A 17209-nucleotide genomic window follows, 5' to 3' on the forward strand; every position below is an offset into this window, starting at 1 on the left:
ATATCACGTAAATTAACAATTTGTTTCTGAAAGTATGATATTTAGGTGTTTCCTTATATTCTATTATGTAATTCAAATTTTTTAGTGGGTAAAAGTAAGCATTGTGGTGTAGAAAGAAGAAATCTCATCGTTCGTTTGAAAAATGAAGGTCTCAGTATTTCAGAGATTGCTAATAATATAAAATGTTTTCGAAAACTTGTTTACAATGCCCTTAAGTTATTTGAATCTACCAATAGTACTGAAAATAAAATTAGAACGCCTAGAAGTCACAAAACCTAAGCAGTAATGGATAGATTAATCACCAGAAAAAGCAAGTCTGATCCTTTTAAAACAGCTAGGCAAATTAAACAAGAAATTTTGAATGAACCTGATGTCAATTTATCTGTTAGAACTATTAGAAGGAGATTAAATGAAATTAATCTAAGAGGATGCATAGCGAGAAAAAAGCCTCTAGTATTCAAATGAAATCTAAAGAATAGATTAAAATTTGCGCACGATCATGTGAATAAAGACATTAAATTTTGGAAAAATATTCTGTGGAGTGATGAATCAAAGTTCAATCGGTTTGGTAATGACGGAATAATATTTGTACGGCGCCTTCCAGGCCAAAGCCTCAATAAAAAATACACTATTAAAACCATAAAACACGACGGAGGGAGTGTCATGGTCTGGGGAGCTTTCTCGTGGAATGGTGTTGGTCCAATACATAAAATAGACGGTATAATGGGCCGATTTATGTATAAAGATATCCTTTCCACTATCATGGAGCCTTATGCAGATGAGTATATGCCCCTAACATACAAATTCATGCATGACAACGACCCTAAACATTCGTCAAAACTTGTAAAAGGCTGGATTAGGGATAACATGATAGATGTTTTAGATTGGCCATCACAGAGTCCAGACTTGAACCCTATAGAAAACTTATGGAGCCGCATAAAACGGGATCTACAAAAAAAATCCTACAAATTTAGAGGAACTGTGGAATAATATTAAAGATGCTTGGAATAATATTCCAGATAGTTTTTGCAGAAAGTTAGTGGAATCTATGCCATCAAAATTAAATGCGGTTATACGAAATAAAGGCTATCCCACAAAATACTGACTTATAACATAAAAATTTGGTTTAATGTGAAATGTGCTATTTAAATGTCCCATCAAATATCATAAACTTTAGAATAATCTTTTGTTTTGCATTTGTATTAGGTTCTTTTTTGTTTATATTTTTCGTATTGGCGAAATAAATCAGGAGACAAAAAGTCACAATTGATAAATTAATATAATAGGAGTACAAAAAGAAACTGAGCAATGAAGTTATATGCAATAAAAAAACATACTTAGCCACGTTCAATTCGCCTGCAATTGTAAGCAGGTGTTGTTTATTAATGACTTTTTATATGATAAAAGTTTCAGTTGCTCAGGAGCTGTAGTTCAGTGCACAAAACGTAAATAGAGACATCGATATTTCCAAGCAATATTTGAGAATAATAATGTTGTTCTGTTTTAAACTGAAAAAAAAAATGCTGCTGAGACAACAGAAATGGTTAATTCGGCTTGGGGAGATAATTCTGTTGGTGCTTCAACTGTTAGGAGATGGTTCAAGAAATTTCGTGAGGAAAATTTTTGTCTTGAGGACGATCCACGTGAGGGTGTCGAAAAAAAGTTTCAAGACGAAGAACTGCAAACTTTACTGGATGAAAATCCATGCCAAACTGAAAAACAGCTTGCAGAGCAGTTAGGAGTAACTCGACAAGCAGTTTCAGTTCGATTGCATGGAATGGGAAAAATTCAAAAAGCAGGAAAATGGGTTCCTCATGAGCTAACCGAAGACAATAAAAATCGAAGAGTTGACATCTGCATGAACTTGCTTTCTCGGTATAAAAGAATGAATTTTCTGCATAATATTATTACGGGAGATGAAAAGTGGATTTTGTATGACAATCCTAAGCGCAGAAAAAATGGGTTGACCCAGGCCAGCCATCGACATCAGTTGCAAAACCAAACATTCATGCCAAGAAAATCTTACTGTGTGTCTGGTGGGATTGTAAAGGAGTCATTTACTATGAGCTTCTGGAACCCGGTCAAACTATTATAGCTGACCGTTATCAGGCCCAAATGATCAAATTAAGCGATGCTCCAGAGGAAAAAAGACCATTTACGGGCCAAGGAAGTCGGAAAGTGATATTGCTGCATGATAATGCTCGTCCGCATGCAGCTAAACCGACCCAGGAACTCATCTTCTCGTTAGGTTGGGAAATACTCCAGCATGCGGCGTATTTTCCAGATTTGGCTCCTTCCGACTTCCACTTGTTCAGATCCGTGCAGTCTCATTTAGCTGACCAACGATTCTTTAACGTTGAAGATATTCGAAAATGGCTCGATAACTATTTTTCGTCGAAACCACTAAGCTTCTATCACGAGGGCATCCATCATCTACCCAGTAAATGGCAAAAGACCATAGACAGTTATGGAAATTATTTTGATTACTAATATTTTCAATGACTATGTTTTTAATGAAGCTTAATTTCACCAAAAAATGCACAGTTTCTTTTTGTACACCTATTAAATTTGGAAATATTGAAAATTTAAAAGTGTGCTATTTGCATGCTCGCGACTGTACATTGATATACAGTAGTGAAAAAAATTATAGCAACTTTTTTTAAAAAGGTTCAAAATTAGTTTGCACCTTGGGACACAGATGGTGATTCTATCATTAAATACATTATTTATTGGTAATCTGTCCAAATGTATTTTAACACATTCTGCCCTTATCTCTGGAATTTGACACAAAAAAATTATTTACTAGTGGAAAAAAATATAGCAACTTTTATTTAAAATTGAAAGAATTTATTTTCTTTTGTATGATATCGGGTTCAATCATTTTGTAGCAGTTGTTTGAGGTTGTTTCACTATGGGTAGAACGAAAACTTTGTCATTAGATATGAGAAATCGTCGAATTCAGTGTTATTGTAGTAGAGAAAAACAAGTTAAAATAGCTCAACGTTTTTGTATAAACAAATCAATTGTGTCCCGTATTATAAAACGCTACCGATTGTCGGGAGAGAAGACAGCTCGAAAAAATCCAGGAAGACCAAAAAAAACAAATAAATTTCAAGATAAACAAATTATCAAGTTGTGTAGAGAAAACCCTTTTAAGGGATCAGACGAGATTCGTGCGGATGTTTCAAAAAATTATGGAGTAAACGTCACAGCAAGGACTATTAGAAATAGATTAAAAGATGCCCAACTTTTTGCCAGAAGACCTGCAAAAAAACCTCTGCTCTCCGAAAGAAACAGACGAACCCGTCTCCAATTTGCCAGGTCTCATCAACACTGGACTTACAATGATTGGAAAAGATTCATATGGAGCGATGAATCGAAATTCAATTTATTCAAAAGTGACGGTATGACTTATGTACGACGTCCGATTAACACGCGACTTAATTCAAAGTATGTGTGCCCCACGGTGAAACATGGAGGAGGGTCGGTAATGGTGTGGGGTTGTTTTTCGGGCTTTGGGATGGGACCACTGCACCGAATTGAAGGAAATATGGATCGATTTATGTATCGTCATATCTTAGAGATGCACATGGTTCCTTATGCTGATGACATTATGCCCCTAAAACACTTTTTTCAGCAGGATAATGATCCAAAACATAAATCGCGTTATTTAACAGCTTGGTTTCGTGAAGAAAAAAAAAATCCTATGTGATTGGCCATCCCAAAGCCCGGACATAAATCCTATAGAAAACCTATGGGAGATTGTAGATAGAAAAGTTAGGTCTCAAAATCATTCTAATCTAAATGCTTTGTACAACGAAATAGAAAAAGCTTGGAAAGATACTGACAACACTGTAATTTTAAATTTAGTTAAATCTATGCCCAATAGGTGCCATGAAATTGTAAAAAACAAAGGTTATTATACAAAATATAAATTTCTATTCGTAAAGTTATGTATTTGAGTTCGCAAATAAATTAATTGTTGAAAGTTGTTATATTTTTTTCCAATTCATAATACTATTTTCGAGGTAAGTTTTAAAAAAGGAATAAATATTAGTTAAAAATGATTAAAATTGATAAAGAATATCATATTTTAACTTCTGCCTACTGGTTGTTGCAAAAAAAATTATAATAACATTTTTACTTGCTATTTTAAAAAGTTGCTATAATTTTGACCACTACTCTATATGGCTGAAAATTGAATTGTTTTTTGTGATCCCATATACAAACATGCATATCAAAAATTATTTAAATAAAACAATTTTTACGGGGCGTTCTCTTCTCTATGTTACGCAGCATAATATTCCTTGTTAACAGTTTGGACTCGCGGAAGAAATTTGTAATGCACGATATCGCGATAATCGAATCGAAGAAAATTGTCAACATGACCTTGATTTTTGGTCGATGTTTGCGTATTTTTTTGGTCTTTGTTCACCTTTTGCGCGATATTTGCCCAGTTGCTCGATTGGTTCCGGGTCACACGCATAACGCATGCGTAATAATGCAGTTTATGATGTCTTGATATTCATAAATCATTGTTTGATAGATTTCAATCACGATGCTTTTTTTCCAAAAAGAAATGTAGTGTTTTTAGAACCAATCCAGATCTGACACGTTTGAGACGCAAAATATCTCTTAAAACGGTTTGGGTTAGCCCAAATGAAATACCCGTAGCCTTAGTAAAATCTCTAAACGTTACTCGACAATTTTGGAGTACCAAGTCTTTGATTTCTTTGACGTGGCCTTCAGTAGTAGACGTAGATGGTCATCCGGGATGCTGGTCTTTAAAGTCTTTGTACCACTTGTAAACATTTTTTTGCAACATACCCGTGTCACCAAAGACCTTCTGTATTATCCTCAACGTTTTCGGAGCAGAATATTCATTTCGCATGTGAAATTTAATGCAAATTCTGTACTCGACAAAATCAGGCATCGTAAAAATCGAAAAACTCACTTTTGTATGTGTATAAAAGACGTGCAGCTCTGCAACAATTGACTATATTAAAATAAAACCTTACATTGATGTCATAAACAATGCTATAAACCTATAAAAAAATTACAATTTTATAGCACCCGCGAGGTTTTAATGATTCATCTCATTTTTTGATCACAGTCTGTCATTTTTAATGCAACCCCATTAAAGATAACAGAAACGATTATGACATTTTGTATTAATGTCTCATCAGCAACTTAGGCAAAAATATTCTTTGTATTTCCTGTCTTGAATCATGGTGGAACAATTTTGCAGATACTCAGAATGAATTAGCTCAGGGGCAGATTTTTGAGAATATAGAGTGTTTGTCTCGCAGGTTTTAAATTTGTCGAATAGATGATATTGGAAATGTGAGGGAGCTTGAAATCGCACTAAGCAACTGCTGAATTAAGATTCTCCAGAGAAAATGCGTTTTGAGCAAAGAAACCTTCATAATTTCTCGATTTTCATTTTTCCTCATCAATTAACGACTCAACAACATTATTCCTTTTGGGCTACGGACTACTTAAAAACGCAGGCACGTGACAAGTACCCGTAACATCGTCAAGACTTCCGCCCGTTGGTTCCATCGCTTTAGTAAAATAAGAACTAAATCACCTGTTTATTGCGGAAGATCCTCCTACTTAAAAGTCGAAAAGAAGTATTTATTTTTGTGACCAACAGTCGCAACGTTTTCGACGATGCCAAATCGGCCAACAAGAGGAAGTTCTCTCGATGCCTATAACTAAAGCTATAAATATCAGCAGCTATTGCTTGATTACCTGATTGATGAGTTTCATGGTAATTCTAGGGCCGCCGTAAAGTGAAGTTTTAATTAGTGCAAATTGATTAGGAGCCGGTCATTAATATGCGAAGAGAATCGATTTAATAGGTGTTGCTACGGCTTTGAAATTCTCGTGGATAATGCGGCAACCATGCACGTTTCTTTTGTTTCTTCCGTAGGCCACTTGAGCCATGTAGGTATCAAAGACAAAACCGTAAACAATACTAATTATATTGTTCGATTGTCGTGTTCAATGAGCGTGGTATACAGGAATATTCCCATTACGTATTGCCAACAACGGACGCATTCCTTCGGATGCGGTTTTGCATAATGATGCCGCTGCCAGATCGGATTTAATCGAGCACCCATAACGTTTATGATCAATTACGTAATAGTTAAATGTGTGTCTTGATTTCATCGATTGTGATCGCTGTATGGTATTGACGATCAGGGACTGTAGAATTGTGAAAATGAATAATGCGACATTTTTGGCGGGCGCTTAAACAGAAGACTTTTCTGCTCTTTTCCCGTTACCCATCACCCTTCTCATGTTGTTTACCATTTTTGAGCAAAAAATGCTGTTCAACGCGACACTTTGACTAGTCAACTATAGTACGAGTTTTAAAAACGTGGTATTATATTATACATCAACGGAAAGATGAGAAATATTTTTGAGAAAAAAAATATATTTAAAAATATCCATCAAAAAAAGTTTTTGGTTTATTTTACATTAAGGAAATTACAGCACATTTTTTAACGTTAAAATAATTGCCGATTTCGATTTTTTCTAGTATACTTCAATAATCTAAACATTTTTTCGAAATCCCAAAAATAAAAAAATTAATTCCATATAAAATTCTGCTCGAATTTGTCGGTTCAAGCGGACTTATTTTTGTATTTAAAACATGAAATTTTGTTCAGATTTTTTGCTTACAACTCTATGATCATGTATTATATCCACAGTTTGTAGTTTGTACCTTTGAATGTGTGTCATACATACGAATAGTATTCATCAAATCAATTCAAGGTCAACATAAAACACGACCAGTGGCGTCTTAAAATCTTTGTTTTTGAATTGAAATTGATAGATCCGTATAACAAAAGCAGGTAAAGAATGAGGAGATGAAAAACTATTAATTTATGAACTAAATATCAGAAAAATAAATTTAAAATTCCGAAAACTATTTATAGTTACACTGAATGCATTGAAACCATTGACATTTATTGTTACGTCTCTCATTATGCTCGACTTGTAACAAATAACCAACTCAAAGACATACGTTCATACCACCATCTTTATTTACTTGTATATATTCCCATTATCAATTTTGACCAGTTAGCTTAGTCTGTAGAAGATATGCATGTTATATATCTGTCTGTGTCGTTTGAATATTACGTTCCCTCTACACACCCTAGATACGTACATGCTACCCAAGTCCGTACGCACTCAAAGATCCATGCTACAAACTATAACTACGAGTACCATGGGTATGAGAGAGACGAGAGTTGAAATGAGAATAGCATTTATAGGAGGAATGCGGGAAAATGGATGTTTTCAGAAATTTAAATCACAATCTTCACTTTATGTTCCCACTAATGGAATATCTATCGCAAGTGTCAATAACATCAAATTCGATCCGCGGTAATCTGTGGATTTGCAACGGTATCTTGACTAATTAAATTGCGACATATTATTATCAGGAAAACCACATCAATTAGGAGTTGCTTTCACAAACTCATTACATTAGAGAGTTTTCAAGACCCGCAAAAAGTCACTCCGGTTAACGTTATTTGAAATCTTTGACACACCAAATGTCAGTTAACGTCTAGATAAAACGTAAACGCTAACGCTGCGTATGCGCACTACGCTTCTCCAAATGTACGTCAAATTTTGTCTGTCATAACATATATTTATTTTTCGGTTATTAAGTGGTGATCGCTTTTTAACCACTAAAAATATTAGGGGTACAAATAAGTTTCCGCCGTTTAACAAAGCATGGTCCCACCAGAAGGTTATGCTGAAATTGCTAGATGTAAATCTTACTATCGCAAGTTTGATCAACTAGTAACAACATAACCTAGAAGTATTAGTGGTTTCGTATCAGCATCACATTTTTTTTTCTTGCAAAAATGTCAAGTTTTGTGCCGAATAAGCGTCATTTGCGGGAACTTTTGATTTACTTCTTTAATTTGAAGAAATCTGCAGCTGAGGCGCATCGATTGCTTGTAGAAGCATATGGTGAGGCTGCTTTGAGTGAGAGAATTTGTCGTGAGTGGTTTCACAAGTTTAAAAACGGTGAGTTTAACGTGGAAGACAAAGGACGCAGTGGAAGGCCGAAAACGTACGAAGATACGGAATTGGAAGTGTTATTGGAGGAAGATTCGTCTCAAACACAAAAAGAACTTGCACTTACATTAGAAGTGACGCAACAAGCAATTTCACATCGTTTAAAAATGTTGGGAATGATTCAAAAACAAGGGAATTGGGTTCCTTATGAACTGAACCCCCAGAGACGTCGAACGCCGATTTTGCATGAGTGAAATGCTGCTTGCCAGGCATAAAACAAAGGGTTTTTTGCATCGTGTAGTCACTGGGGATGAAAAATGGATCCATTATGATAACCCAAAGAAGAAGAAATCATGGGGTCCACCTGGCCATGTTTCAACATCAGTAGCCAAATCAAATATTCATGGAAAAAAACTCATGTTGTGTATTTGGTGGGATCAACTTGGTGTTGTATATTATGAGTTGCTCAAATCGAACGAAACTATTACTGGAACTCTCTACCGAACACAATTAATGAGATTGAGCCGAGCACTCAAGGAAAAACGCGCTCATTACTACTCTAGACATGACAAGATTATTCTCCTACATGATAATGCTCGTCCGCATGTTGCGGCACCGGTTAAAACCTATTTGGAAACACTTAATTGGGAAGTCCTACCCCACCCGCCATATTCACCAGACCTTGCCCCATCCGACTACCACTTGTTTCGATCAATGGCACACGGTCTGTCTGAGCAGCGCTTTACATCATATGAAGATACCAAAAATTGGGTCGATTCATGGATAGCTTCAAAAGATGAAGAGTTTTTTCGCCGTGGTATCCGAATGCTGCCAGAAAGATGGGAAAAAGTAGTGGCCGTTGATGGGCAATACTTTGAATAAAACGTAATATCCCGTTCTTTCACAATTAATTTCAATTTTTTTATAGAAAACGGCGGAAACTTATTTGTACCCCTAATAGTTACTTCGCATTTTAAGAAACTATGAAAGGGATCGGTTTCTAAGGGTTGAATAGACTGGTGTTTCGGTCGTTTTGTTAGGAGTACGCGATCAAGCTTTCCCTTGTCGCAATCGCAACCCTAGCGAAATGCGACGGCCAAGAAAACTGTTTTCTGAGCTGCTAAATAACAGCTAGTCTGATGTATAAGTTAATCGCAAAAGATAACAAAATTGCAAGTTCTTGAAAGTTCATTATTAAAACAAACGCAAAGGGCGCTTTATTTTTGAGCTAAAATTTGTTGAAATGAATATAACTTTGCCGAAGTTATTGGACTCATTGTTGCGATGTGACCAATTCGGGGGTACACTTGAAAACGCGGGTTTGTCGGGACCGTTGTGAGTGCATGGTCGTGGGTCCTTCAAAAAACACTCCAAATTGGAATTTTGGCAGAAAGTTTTAACATCTATAGATACGTGCGAATATGGCTAAACCGTAAGCGCTACGAAATGGTTGAAATAAATAGAAGTTCACTGAAGTTATGGGACATTATCATAATTGTCCGGAAGCAAAATATGGGAACACCGGCTTATTCCTACGTATGCATAACTGTTCGTCTCGGTTTTCTTTCAAATTATTTATCACATTTATTCACTTCGTATAAACTATAATTAATTTTTGTCGAACTTTTCTTTACTCATGTATATTGTGACGGTTCCAACTTATTTCAGAAATTCTGAACATGTAGCATGTAACATGCTCACATTTAAATTCAACAGTTATGGAAATGTTTGCACAATATTAGAGTGTCCTGCTAAATCGCCTGACCTCACTCCTATGTACTTTTTTTTATAGGGTTATCTGAAACACAAGGTGTATTTTGGTAACTTTAACAATATGCAGTAGCGGACAAAAGTGGAGCAACAAACATATTCTTGAAAATATTCAAAGTTTGGTATGACTTATTCATAAACTAGTAATATCAAAATGATGTTAGGGTGTCTAGAAATAACGCTGCAAAAAATCATAAGTTTATTCCTGAATTCAAGGCATTTAACAACAAAAACGAATAAATGTGCCGGACAAAAGTAGAGCAACAATATATAAATATTCCTTCTGACGTCTTTTTTTAACAAACACTTTTGAGTTATTGTGTTTAGTATTATTAGTGAAAACCAGCAAACATGCCTCGTGGTAAATCTCTCTCAGTACAACTGAAACAATTAATTGTTTCCAAGTTTGAATCTGGAATGTTCCAAAGTAAAATTGCTAAAGAATTAAATCTTAATCGCTCTATAATCTGTAGAGTATTGAGTGCCTACAAGATTCGCAAAAGTGTGGTGAGTCCTCCAAAAACAGGTCGTCCTCGAAAGACAACAAGAGTTCAAGACAATGAAATTGTGAACATTTCGAAAGGGGATCCATATAAAACAGCAGTTGATATTGCACAGGAATGTAGTGTCTTTGGTGTTCCTGTAAGATCGATTCAAAGACGCTTACAAGAAAAAAGTTTGAATGCACGCAGACCCGCTAAAAAACCCTTCATTTCTGAGAAGAACAGGATGGCTCGGCTCCGTTTTGCAAATGACCATCTTAACTGGAGTTTTGGAAAATGGAAAACTATGCTATTCTCTGACGAGAGTAAATTTAATTTGTATTCGTCGGATGGAATTCGATATGTCAGGCGTCCTCCAAATGAAAGGTACAAGCCAAAGTACACTAAAGGCACAATTAAATTTGGTGGGGGTAACGTATTAGTGTGGGGATCATTTTCCGGGTTTGGAATGGGACCATTGGTAAAAATAGAGGGCATTATGGACCGGTTTAAATATCTGGAGATATTAATGGATCATATGCTTCCGTTTGCAGAGGAAAACATGTCATTGTCATGGATTTTTCAACTTGATAATGATCCGAAGTATACTGCAAAAAAAATTAAAAAATATTTAAAAGAGTAACGGGTAAATGTAATGCAGTGGCCTGCCCAAAGTCCCGACCTGAATTCAATAGAGAACTTATGGGAGATAGTAGACCATAAGATAAGGACAGAGAATCCACAAAAATTTAGAAACTCCGCAGAATTATTCACCGCCATTTCAACTGCATGGAGTTCCATTTCAGAAGAAACCATCACCAAATAAATAAAGTCCATGAGGAATAGATGCATTGAAGTTATAAAAAATAATGGCAATGCTACTAAGTATTAGTTAAAATATTCGTAATCGTTCAAAATTTCATACGTTGCTCTACTTTTGTCCGGCACACTTATTCGTTTTTGTTGTTAAATGCCTTGAATTCAGGAATAAACTTATGATTTTTTGCAGCGTTATTTCTAGACACCCTAACATCATTTTGATATTACTAGTTTATGAATAAGTCCTACCAAACCTTGAATATTTTCAAGAGTATGTTTGTTGCTCCACTTTTGTCCGCTACTGTAGAAGAGTTCAGAAATAAAATTCCTCAAGGAGCTCAACAAATACCTCCTCAAATGATAAGAAAAGCTCTTAAAAAATTTAAATTGCTGGTTTTTCACTATTGGGAAGTCATGGCGGCACAGTTCGAACATTTAATACGCCGGATTATAGTAGTTTATATTTTTATTTTTCACGTATTGATATTTTCATCGTTATTTCTATTTCTTTTGCTTTTTGTTTCGAAATCTGTTAAACTTAGAAATCGGTATGTTGCATGAAATATGTTCAGAATTTCTCATTGAACTTAACAACGTCACAATATACATGAGGTTGCATAAGAATAAAAAATAAAAAAGTACGTCTAAAAATGCACAACTGAAAACAATATTTGACGTGTTCCAACATTTTCATGAAAAATATTTCCTTGAATTTTTAACGAATTTACGCGGGACTTTGATCCTCGTTGTAAATTAATTCAAAAATTTTACCATATGCCCTCAATGAACCGACGAAATTCCTGTTTGACGGTCCATTACAATTATGTGGCAACATTTTTTGTATAAATTAATTGAATTATTCCGGCGACAACAAAACGATTCGACCCCATCTAAATTCTAATATCGTTACAATGATCTAGGAAGAAGAAAAAACAAGTTATAAACGAGTAAGACATAAATAGTTAATATCATTAATTCACTAGGATATTATCTGCCGGCGAGGATAAGCCCGAAATAATTTCGAGTCTACGGGGGGCTCAGGCAACAGACATGAAAAATTGATTTTAATTTCTACCGATGTAACGAACAGTTGATGTATTTATTGTTCGGTACGATTCTAATGGCTCGTTCATGCCGCAGAAAAAAAACAATTTTATTTAAGTGTTGAATTTTTTCAGACGGAGTTGCCCCATCCGTCTCCTCGTAAACATCTCACGTATCTCGTACTTCATCATCGTAAATACGAGAGAAACTCGGCCGTATATTGTGTTACGTAAGGACCTTATGGCACTTAATGGCAAAATAACTAAAGTTTATGCGTGTTTCTGTCAAAATACGAAAGCTAACACTGTTCTAAGTCAGTTTGCGGGCCGGCGTTCTTGTCTTAATAAATTGTTCCCCGTTTTCCGCCCAGACCTTGTGCTCTTTACCTTTTCTTTATTATAATGGGTTTTTGAAAGCAGTGCCTAATTGCTTTCCTGGATAATATGCCGCGATTAAATTAGTCAGGATACCGCTGCAAATCCACTGCTTATCGAGTTTATGGGTGAGAGGTTTATCTCCGAATCAACACTGATAAGTGATTAATAGCTAGATGGGTTTTAAGTACCATTTTTAATTCGAAACCGATTCTCTTTAAATCTGAAAGAGCGATTTTCAAAATCGATGGCTCAACAAATTCGATGATGAATGAAGTCATAAAGGAATTGGTACTTCGGAATTCAGCAACGATGCAGCATTTATGATAAAGTGTGAAATAAAGCAAAAAAACTGGCTTCGACTTGATTGGAGTCACGATGAATACTGTATAGGGTGTTATTGACGGAATGTCCGATATTTCACAGCGTGATTTTTCAAATGGTTTTAAAACGGAAAGTTTTTATATATTAACATGTGTCCCGACTCGGCTAGTTTTCAAGATATGGGGCATCAAAATTAAAAAATAAATCACATATTCTTTGATATCTTTCGATTTCTTACGCCTAATTTTACCGTATGCGGGGGTTTCGTGGGATGAGAAACTCAAATTTATCAACGATGTAGTAGTATAATCTAGAGGGCGCCACAAGCGAACACTAGTACTGTTTTAGACCGCTGCAACGTTTTTGTGCCACACTGTATATCACTTTTGAGTGGAAAAATCTTTTTCTCTACCTTGTCTGTTTAGAAAAGGTATGCCTTATTGCCGTGGCTAAAAGCAACGAGTTGCGAGAAACCGCATCTAAAGCTGATCATGCATGCTAATTACCCAGCTCATTTTGTTGCAATAAGATAATAATTATTGGAGCTGCTTGAGAGTGTCGTAATGGTTACTTGTGGTGCCCTCTAGAATATCTAACTAAATGAAGGATAAATTCGAATTTCTTATCCCAAAAAAAACCGGATACGAAATTTCGTGAAATTAGCTGGAAATGATCGAAAAATATAAAAATATATTTGATTTATTTTTTCCACTTTGATATCCCGAATCTTGAAAACTAAACGAACTAAGACATGTGTATTTATAAGACCGTTCCATTATAAAACTAGTTGAAAAATCACCCTGCGAAATATCGGATATTTACTCAACACCTCTCTGCATATTTTTTCGAAAAAGAAAAGAATATATTTATAGAATAGCGGAACGAACTTTACGGTGAGCAGGAAGGAGAACAAGAAAATTCGAGATCATCTTGAGCTGAAATAGGACCAGGACAGAGAAGTTCAAGAATTAATGGTCTTAGCAACAGAATTGCAGAAAACGAGAACACATTTTCTAAACAATAACTTGTTGAAATCTGCTAAGAAGATGTACCCAAATTTGATTTTTGAAATTAAAAAATGAAATTTGGTTCAGTACGCATTGATTTACAAAATAGCATTGCTCACAAAGCTAGTAATTCTAACAGTTTTTGGCAAGAGTAGCTTTTTTAAGTAAAAATATCAAGGTAAACGATTCATATTTTGTAGTTATTTTATCTTTTAAAATCAACAAAAATTGTCTATTTCACACCGAAAATTTATCGGGAAAATTTACAGAAAAGTAAGGAAGTTCCTATTCGCATATAGAAACCTTACTTTTCCGTATTTATTTAGAACTAAAACAAAATGCTCATTTTTGGTCAAAAATGACAACTCAATACATCATCTACTCAAATAAATATTCGTTCCGTTCTCTAAGTTTTTTCTTTAATTCAATAAATAAACAGACACCATGACACCAAAGAAAAATATTGGAGGATACATACGGAAAGTACCTTTCTCGTCTCAGTTGCTTTCCCTAACACCACCAATTTTTTCAGTTTTCAGGCAATATGCAGTTTTCTCGATTCACACCATCTTTTAAACTTTTTGAACTAGTTTCGTAGCAACTTGACTCCTTTGTTATCTTCATTGTTTTGAATTAGCCGAAAGTCAATCTTCGGTTAATACACACATTTTTCTCGAAATTTAGTACCACGCTACTGTACCGGTTAAGAAACACCAAAAACTTTTTATTCGATAATTTACAATCCAGTTTGATTACACCTTCGCAGTGCGTATTACCACGGTATGTCGTCCGTAAAAATAACTTTTGAATCGTAAATAAGGGCCTTAACGTTCGGCTAGATTAACACCTTGTTGCTTTGTGTGTTCGGAATTGGTACGATCCACTCCCATCGAAATAAAATGCGTTGAATGCAGTTTGTAACACCACGTCTAGTCTTAAACGGATTAACTTCACTAAGGCGTATCGTTTTTAAAATCTTTATGCTACAGTCCTAGTAGTATATTAAGATACAAGTTTCATCGGACAGCACATGAACGCGCACTTCAGTTAAATTTAAATTTTCAAAAGTTAGATGGCAATACTGCAGAGAAATAGCTGACATTTCTGTCGGTCATTGCCTTAAGATTGCCATTTATGTTTTACTTCCTCCCCCCTCCCTCTCTCACCATCGTTTCCAAAACAACAGAGGAAAAATAACCATACCAGTAAGGTAAATCAGCCATAACTTTTCCGATTTAGAAGCGACATGTTCTATATGAAGTGGATAAATAATAGAGAACTTGTGTTGCCTTACAAAATGGTACCGTTCGTTTTCTCACGAGTTCAGATCAAAAACGCATCACGCAAACCCCCGGTTGATACTTGACACCTGTCAAGAGTATCGGTTAGTTCCCAGTTGGCCTTATCTATAGAACGGGTCTAAAGGTGTGTATCCGTATTACGGAAGAGCGCAGATTAAGACGATCTTGATCTATTATTTATTTATGAACAAGAGACTTGGAAGCACGCGATGCTTGCGTTTGTACGCTTTAAAAGCGGACGTTCTCCATGTGGAATTTAGATTTAGTGGAAATTAACCGTGATGTTGGTTAAGTGTAGGCTATCTGAAATATAATTGGCTGTTTACCTCCGTCTTGATACTTTTAATTTCATACGATTTGGCCTTGAACTAGCTTACTGATTATTATCATCTATGTAATTAGATTGCTAAGTCCATCAGAATCTCTTCAAAAGACTCTTGAATCACTCTTAGGCAGATGGGGGTGGCACGTATAACATTTTCTATCATCTTTCAAGAGACGTAGCCCTTCAAATAGTACTTAAATTAGACTGTACTAACTTGCACGATCCGGTCATAGGTTACATTTATAACCTCCGTCATTACCCAGGCCAAACAGTGATGACAATCTACAGATCGATTTTCGTCTGAGGTCACCACCTAAGAATTTTTCATAAAAAAATTAAATATTTCGGATTCCGTGCAGAAAAGCAAAAAATACGAGGTTTCTATGGGAGGACCGAACGAAAATAACAATTTCTCGGGTTTTCGCTTCGCGCTCGAAAATGTGAACAATTTTCCTCGGTAAACCAAATATGAGTGCAATTCGGTGTAGAAAAAGTTAACACTTCATCAGTAATGCCTTATTAGAGACAGAGCTGCAAATTTGTTGGGTGTACGGGTGTGGTCTGAAGGATAAATTTTTTTTTTCAATTGGACAGAAAAAAATTATTTATTTGAATTATAGGGTTTAAAATGCAAAGTTTTACCAATTTTGAGTCGAACTGAAAACGTTTGTTGGGGGCACTTTGTGACATAAAAGTCGAAATATTTCCAGGTTCCGAATGGAAACTCAAATTCACAAGGTTCAACTGGGGGTACCGGGTGTTCTAAATACGACGAAACAAGTTAATTTCGATAGATAATGGGGGCGAAGTTAATGTGCAAATTCTGGGATCTGAGTTCAGGGCACAAAATACAAAACTTCACCATGCGAGGAAGCAAAATGAAACAATGGAAGCATCAAAGCAACTCCCACGCCATGCACTTTTTTCAAAACCGACACAAACGAGGATGAAATACCTCAAATTCTACAAAAAGGACTGTTGATAGAAACATTAAAGTGCAAAGTATTAATCATTTTAATCCTTATCGTAAAACTTTGTGAATTGATCACTTTTATCATAGATGTTCGATGTGCTAACGTGAACATGATACAATGATTGTCACTGGTAATTTCCCTTTTTAAATTCTCTCATAGTTCTTGCAGTTTATTATCGACTGCGTGTTGTCTTCTTGCGTGTTTGCCATCAATTTAATGAAATATTTTTATAATTTAATTATTATTTGTTATTACTGATCGGCAAAATGGTTTCTCTGACGAAGGAAAGTCAGTAATTTCACTTAGTTGTTGGTGAATTGTGCCGAGTACAGAAGTGTCGGAGAACCGACACTAACAACAGGATGAAAATTGACAGTTTGAGTGAAGAGAAGTCGATTTGTAAGTATTAGCGGAATTTATTATTACTTCTCAAAACCGTTCCTTTTCCCTTTTCCACTATTACCTTAATAATTAATCAATATTGGGTGCGTTGAATGACTGTAAAGTGTGAATTTTCGTTTTTTTTTTGAGAATAGACGAATAACAGGTTAGTATGACACGTATATGGCTCATTATTTAACTAGCCTTCTAATAGTTCGTAATGTCATCATCGTGTCATTGCTATTTTCTTTATGATTCCCATGTAAATTAATGTCAATGAAAATGCCAACCTTGGTGTTATAATATAAGAGGTATTGTATTTTTGGTTGTATATTTTAGGTAAGTTTATTGTAAGTTTATATTTT

At 35.3% G+C, this 17209-nt stretch overlaps 1 protein-coding gene across 3 annotated transcripts in view; it reads left to right on the forward strand.

Moving 5' to 3' along the window:
• The window catches only part of LOC136338835 (calpain-9-like), a 106563-nt gene that overhangs the window by 20211 nt on the left and 69143 nt on the right, over nt 1-17209 (forward strand). The window contains exon 1 of one of the 3 annotated variants that reach the window (XM_066281581.1): nt 16718-16862. The exons of the other annotated variants lie outside the window; for them this stretch is intronic. Coding sequence (XP_066137678.1) covers nt 16826-16862 — 37 coding nt within the window. The 5' untranslated portion in view covers nt 16718-16825. Of the gene's footprint in view, nt 1-16717; nt 16863-17209 lie in introns of those variants that run through there. 3 annotated transcript variants of the gene reach the window in all.

This window comes from Euwallacea fornicatus, chromosome 4 (genome assembly GCF_040115645.1).
Source record: "Euwallacea fornicatus isolate EFF26 chromosome 4, ASM4011564v1, whole genome shotgun sequence".
NCBI lineage: Eukaryota > Metazoa > Arthropoda > Insecta > Coleoptera > Curculionidae > Euwallacea > Euwallacea fornicatus.